The following is a 7,402-nucleotide window of genomic DNA, read 5'->3' on the forward strand; positions in this document are numbered from 1 at the left end:
GGTTGGGTCAAGGTAGGCAAATGCTTCGTAGTGAACCCTAGGAGATTGTCTAGAGCCCAGCAGTGGTTGTGGTATGATGATGCTGATGATGATGATGAATGTGCCCTTGCTTGTGCTTTGGAGGGTTTGTTTTATTATTGGAGGTTGCTCGCGGAAACACTGCCCGGGGAGACGTGCTAGGTTAACAGCTAACGTTTATTACTGTATCCTTGGACCTGCAGACAATTCGATGAGCCACACACCAAGAGCTGGATTGGATGATGACCCGAACGCTGGCTGATCCCAACCACGAGCCTGGTCGATTGATGAGGTTCCATGCAGTCTAGACTGCTTGCTATTGGCGAGCGTACAAGGACTGTACAGTGTAAACGCAACGCAAGCAAGTTGGCCACACGTTCCTGTACAGTTTGGCTACGGATCTCTCTCCCCAACACACCTATCTATATACAGTACACACACACACACACACACACACACACACACACACACACCTACCATTCAAATCACTTACACGAATAGAAACCCGGCTCGTCTGGTCTTACTGCTTGCTGATCGTGTTCCAAACTTGTCACAGCCGAGGAGCGGCATTTGCAAAAGAGCATCTCGCAATGGCATGCCGGAAAACAAGACAAGGCCGGTTGCTGCTGCTGCTGCTGCTGCTGCTGCAACAGGAGAAAGTTTCGTCATTTCTCATGGACGGCAGAAAGCAGCAAGTGCTAAGCGACAGGGATCCATTATTGTCCTCATCATTGTAGGTGGCTTGGTCATGATTGGTCCCGACAAGGAGCTGGCATCACAATACACACAGGCGGAAGCTTCTTGCCAAGCTAAACTGGCAAGAGCATATAGAAGAGTCGAGATGTACGAATACGTTTTCTGGGTAGTGAAGCCATTTGTCGCACAAGTCCTGGGCCGCTACCGATGCCATTACATGCTGTCCATGCCTTTCAGATACTAGGAACGAATGGTAAGCGAGGAGAGACAGCCCAGGCCGAACTGGCTTTTTTCTTGCCAATTTTGCAGACGAGAAACGCAACCAGTACGACACAAATGTACCAGCATACGGTGTAGGTAATGTATGTGTGTATGTATGCATGCATGTACCTACTGAGCATGCCGTGCCTTGTTGGGCGTGTTCAAGTCTCACAATCAATGGATCGCCGTCTCTCTCTCGAACATTGAATGTACACAATCATAACACACATACATTCTCTCTCTGTCTCTGTCCGCTCCTTACTACATATCCTTTGGGGCGAACGACAGATGGACCAGAAGACAGGCACTTGACGCTTTGCAGTTGATGAACCCTGACCTGACCCGTAAGATAATTGGTGCCGTGCTAGCCTTTACGGTGCCCAGCTTTCGTGGGTATGGCAGCAGAAACCCGCTCCGTCCTTTGTAGACGGAATCCCCTCCCTTTTATTTCCCTACCCCCTCCCCGATGCTCCTGGCTACCTATGTATTGGCTGGAGAGGGATTGGAGGAGGTTTTACTACTACATAGTACGTACGACTAGTTTATTCCCATGGACTATTACTACACAGTACTGTGTAAGAGCCCCGACTTATTAATAATACCTGGTGACTAGGGAGTATGTGGTCGCTGCTCCAGGCTGGGGGCCATGGCACCACATATGCGAAAGGGCAAGGCCATCCGGTTTACTACCTCGCAAGCACATCCTGGGAGTACTGGCTGTGCCCGAAACCGACCTATCAAGAGTCTTGGAGTCATGCTATCGTCGTTTGCTACTCCCTTCCCCACTGTTTGTGTGTATTGGTCCCAGTCTGCCCGCCCGCCCTTCCGTAATGTAGAAGAAGCGTTTTTATTTATTTTTCTTATGACTCAAATGGCGAGCGGCAGCCAGCAAAGAAGGAAGGGATGAATTGCGGTGGAAATACTGAATAGAGGTTATGGGGGAGGGTGGGCAAAATAAAAGCAAGGTAACAGCAACAGGCGGCAAAGAGGCTGCAAGCAGTAATGATTGTATTTTAGCCTCCCGCAAGCGAATGAAATGGACGCATGAAAACAAGACAACCGAGAGAGAGAGAGAGAGAAAGAAGAAAAAAGGGAGAGACAAGAAAGAGCTACACGCTACGGTATTCTTACATACGCGTTTCGTTGTAATTCTGTCTGCTTACCTCTCTCTACTTTGCCTCCAATTCAATTACATATCTACATGGTGACTATATTGTACGTAGCCAGTAGGCGTGCACTGCGGGGAGTAGGTACTTGCAATTGGAAATGCTGTCTTTTTTTTTTTTTTAAACCCCTTCTTTTCCCTTGTGGTGGCCCCTTCTTTCGTTTTCATTTGACCGGACGCATACTCCGTGCCACAAGTGTTCGATTAGTTCGTCAGTTGCCCCGGGTACAGTTCTTGTTTCTTTCTTTCCATACGTGTCTCTTTATTTCTTTCGTTGCGTGTGTCTGTCTCGTTGTTTCGCACAAGACGGATGCCGAGTATGTACGTACAAGACGTATGTACTAGTGTCGTGTAGGTGATAGCCGGTACCCATGGTTTTTTTTTTGGCTGGTTTGGCTGGCTGGGCTCAAGCTTGCTAGGCTGGGCTGGGTGCCAAAGTGGGCATTGGAAACGCCAGCCATTTCTAGTTTCACCCCTTGTCTCTTGTCTCCTCAAGCGAATCATGGTTCAGTTCGTCTTTAACCAAGACAAGACAAGACAAGGTGTATGCCACCATCACGGTGACCACACAGCCCACGCACAGCTGCTGAGTGAGCCTGTTCCTCCTCATCCATTTTCTCTCTTGGTTAAGAAAAAAAAACCTCAGAGAGTTTTTGGTGGAACCCCCTGCTGGGTTCGTCTTTTTGGACAGCCACCCCCCTCCCCTCTCCTCCCCTTTCCCCTTTCATCCACACTCCCTTGAAGTAAAAAGTCTCTGGGTACGGAGTACAGTAGCGCATCCAATGTATCTAGGTACCCGTAGTAGTGCGGTTCTTTCTCCGTGCCCACGCCCACCTATTGATCTCAGTTTTACTCATTCTGACCTTTACTTGCTGCTGCTTGTACCTTTCTACCTGTGTGATCCACCGCAACTACATGGTCCCTCCGCCTGCTTCTTACCTCACCCACCTAGCAAGCAGGCAAGCAAGAGCAGGCAGGCCCCAGCCCAGCACCCACTAAAAAGTCTACTTAGCAGAATTGCACTAGGCCGTCTCAGGCTAGACCTGCGCTACTCTCGCCCAGCGGCCAGACAGGGTCATTCAACCACCAGTCTCAATCCGGTCGATACCTAGAACAATACGTAACTTAGCAATGGCTTGATTGTATATCATTCGGAAAGTGCCCAAATTCCCAATTGAATCTCCGCCTTCAGCTCAGTAGCTCCAGAAACCCCAGGAACTTGGAAGGGGGAGGAAATCTGGAAAGGAAGAAGAAAATTAAAAAAAATTACAATACTTGTCTCTTCTTGATCATCATCTGCCTTGGGGGAAAACATTCGACGAGAGGGAACAAAAACACTTCTCATATATTATCTCTATTCTGTCACCTTTTCTCCCCCTGCTTGTCAGTCAGCAACCAGACCCTCGATACCGACCTACCGATTGTCGATACATACATACATCTGGCCCGGGAAACCGTAAACCAGCAACACCTGGACAACCACCACACCCAACAACAAAAAAAAACAACAAAAGAAGACTTCATCCCTACTCAGCAGCTGTACTGTCAAACGAACAGGGAAGAACAGTTCGTTGTTCCTGGCTGTCTTTTTTGACCCGATATGGCTCACAGATGACTTTCAATTTGCCAGTATCGTTCGACTACTACAACACCAACACCACCACTACAACCACCACCAGCGACTTCCACTGCTCTTTCCACACTTGCGAGTAAACCCCGACTGTGTGTAATGGGTGGATCGACTCAACTCTAGTCAAACGAATGGATCAGAATTTTGGCGAGAGCTTCACCATACCCCTCCGTCAAACCTTTCCTTGTCCCCTGTGCAGTTTGGTTTCTACATCCAAGCAGCCTTTGCAGGTGGTACCGTCATAAACACTTGCGGCTTGATTACAACTACCACGAACAACCTCACCATTCCTTGTTTTTTTTTAACCACTCATGTCGTCAACCATTTTTTCGACCGCCCGGCCGACATTATTTCCGCATCTTCCTTCACCCGCTTCTTGCAGAGACCATCAGCATCCGCCACGGAAGGTGCCATTCCTGAGTGTGAAACAGCAGTATCCTTCCCTGTTGGCAGGTGGTCTTCGCTCGCCTCCAGCAGAGACCAGCATGAGTACCGCATATCACCCACACAACCCGGCGCTTTCCTCGACCTACAACAGTCATGTTGCCATGGCGAGACAGCCTGCTGGGTTGATCCAAACAACTCGGGCTGGTGCTGCTGGTCTGAATGATGCCGTTGCCCAAATCACCCGGAGCCAACCTCAGCAACAATCGCAGATGCAACAGCTTCAGCCAGAGTACCAATCGCACTCGCAACAACCCCACTATTCCTCAAATGTCAACTCTGTAACGTCACTTTCTTTCACTGACAGCTCACGGCATTCGACCCGAAACTCGACGCCTTCTTCGACTGTCACTGCGACTTCGGCACGTTCGCAATTCGAGGGCACAATATCACGAAGGGAGTCGACCTTGGTTATGCACAGTCTCAGACTGCCCAGCTGTATATCACCAAATGGTGGAAATCTGGATGATTTTGCCTCTTTGGTAGGTGGACATGAAGATTGGATATACAAATTCCACATAATTGATTGGTTGGTGGACGCTAACTCATATCTTGCAGATGACATGCTTTTTCTGGTTCGAGAACATGGATGTTATCCATAGCGCCGAGAAAATCAAGGAGCGTCCATTGAATTCGCCGGTGCCCGCCTTGTCATCGCTCACACGCCCGGGAATCAACTACAAAAAATGGGTAAACAGCATATTAACTACGACTCAAGTCACCCAGAACGTGATTCTGCTGGCTCTGCTCTTCGTGTACAGATTGAAGAGCCGAAACGCAAAGGTGAATGGCAGTCAGGGTAGCGAATACAGACTCCTCACCGTGGCTTTGATGCTGGGAAACAAGTGTAAGCTAATTTTCCGTGTGTTCCCGTCGTGCTTTGCTGACCAAACTAGTCTTGGACGACAACACATACACGAATAAGACGTGGGCAGAAGTATCTGGCATTGCCGTCAAGGAGATCCATGTGATGGAAGTCGAGTTTCTGAGTAACATGAGATATGGGCTTCTTGTATCCAAGGAGCAATGGGAGGACTGGCTCAAGAAGCTGGCCTGCTTCCACGAGTACTGCGAGAGGGCCGAACAAACCGAAAAGGCGGCCATGGCCCAAAGACAGCGCGCAGAGGCGGCCCAACTTAACATGTCACCCAGTCACCGTGGCTTCAGCTCTCCCTTACCGTCGCCGACTACCATGCTCCCATCGAGCATGCAGCCCAGTCCGGCCACACTGGCAGCCTACTCACCCAACGCCGCCGTGTACAACACGAACCCGACCCCGAACTGGTCATACCAGTCTACGCCTGCAATGTCTCCACTAGCAGCCAAACCAACCCTCGGATTCCCAACCAATGGCAGGAAGCGAAGCCTGGAGAACGCAGAGGTGGCGGAACCCGCGCCCAAGCGAAACACGAGACCGACTCCGACGACCAGCGTTCCCGCCTCCCGACAGCTCAGCGGCGCTCCTGAATCTGGCAGACTTTCTGTACCTCATCTTACGTTGGACACAAGCCAGGTTATTCCACCATCTGTACCTTATCAGGCCACCCCGAATTACCCGCAGGCCCAGGCTCCTGTGTCACTGCCACCCATTGGCACAGGCATGCGAGCAATGTCGACCGTATATCCACATGCCACTACGTGGGCCTCACAAGGTCCAATTCTGGCGACCTGTGGTCCACAGACACCAGCGTTCACGGCTCCTGTACACTTTGGCACACCCACCAAGCGTCACAGCCCAGGCAGCTTGGCCGTTTACAATTCTTCACCACTAGTGGAGTCATTTGCCGCAACGCATACACCAATTTCGAACTCTCCATTGGCATACCTGCAGCAGAGAAACAGTCCCTACAAGCCTGTCCGGCCAGTCAACACGCTTAACTACCCACCGCCATCGATTCCTCTCTCCGAGTACCACTTGGGCTCAGCTCAGATGCACTACCAACCACTTGGTCGACGCAACGTACGAACCGGAATCGTCCCCGAATTCCTCCCAAGTGTCGGCGGCGGGCGGCCAACACCTTTATCCATGTCTCAGGCTCCGCCTTCGCACTATCCAGCTTAGGGTGTAGGATACCTGCGGCTTCGGATCTAAAAACATGACCGTTCTGGCAGCAGCACTGCCAGCTTCTTTTGTCTTCTGCATCTTCATGTTACTTAATTTTCTCGGTTTTATTTTGCCACTATAACGCATGGCCATTGGCGTTTAGGAAGGGGGGCTAGCAGCGACATTGCACCCATGAGATTTGGATTTTACGTATAGCATTACGGTTAGCATCTTTCGGCGTTTACGGTTAGACCCAACCAAGGTCTCGGATAAACCAGCAGTTTAGGCCTGATGCACTTTCATCGTTGATATCCGATGACTTTCAGGGACGAAAAAGCACAAAGCGAATTGTACTATTATGGATTAAGCATGGGCCCAGCATGAGTAGGGCGGATCTGGAAGCCCTCATTTCGGGTACAGATGAAGAGCTCCACTAGACGTGGCAATCTTTGATTGATAGATAACTGTCAATAAGTCATATTTTCATGACATTGCATGACAAACGCCTCGTCTGTATCTTGTTTTTGTTCAAATGATTCTTTTTGAATGTGCACAGTATTGAGAAGAAGATGACGTAATTCGCAATCGTTACGAGAAATAATCCGAACGTGGATGTTGCTTATGTAATACCACAGGTGACCCGACTATACGAAAGCGGAGATACGAGACACCGGCTCCGGTTATACGCCTTTGTAGGTTCTGAGCAACACTACGGGCTCCTCCAATTACCTGGAGTCCATCCACTCGGGCTGTCAAACTCAAATATTTCCAGCACCTATGTCTGTATGAGAAGATACTAATCCAGGTACAAGGAAGATGGGGTAATTCTGAGAATTTAATCGGAGTCCAGTACTTGGAGTGGTGAATCAAGCCACCCAAGCGAAAAGGCATGCGAGACAATCCATTTGGGGAACTCTCCATTTTTCTCTTCTTACTTTGTGATACGTACTTGTTTGTTTAAGTGCCATGTACCTCGGGGATGAGAACAAAGCAGAAGGCAAAAGAGCGAAACAGCGAGAGGGCGTGACATGCTGTGCATATCCACACATAGATTGATCAAGGTCGATGCAGCAGCAGCAGCAGTACACGAGAAGAACATATACACCGCACAGAAAAGGCGTTTGGGGAGGGTTTTTTCCCCCTC

General features: G+C 49.7%; 1 protein-coding gene across 1 annotated transcript; it reads left to right on the top strand.

Moving 5' to 3' along the window:
- Positions 1-4,255: 4,255 nt before the first annotated feature.
- PFICI_05547 (uncharacterized protein) lies at positions 4,256-6,276 on the top strand (the record flags this gene model as incomplete). The annotated part of the gene is made up of 3 exons (XM_007834128.1): positions 4,256-4,696; positions 4,773-5,061; positions 5,111-6,276. 3 exons carry the CDS (start codon positions 4,256-4,258, stop codon positions 6,274-6,276), a joined length of 1,896 nt encoding a protein of 631 aa, XP_007832319.1.
- Between the last annotated feature and the right edge of the window lie 1,126 nt (positions 6,277-7,402).

The sequence above is a fragment of the Pestalotiopsis fici genome (genome assembly GCF_000516985.1).
Source record: "Pestalotiopsis fici W106-1 unplaced genomic scaffold PFICI_Scf_3, whole genome shotgun sequence".
Lineage (NCBI taxonomy): Eukaryota > Fungi > Ascomycota > Sordariomycetes > Amphisphaeriales > Sporocadaceae > Pestalotiopsis > Pestalotiopsis fici.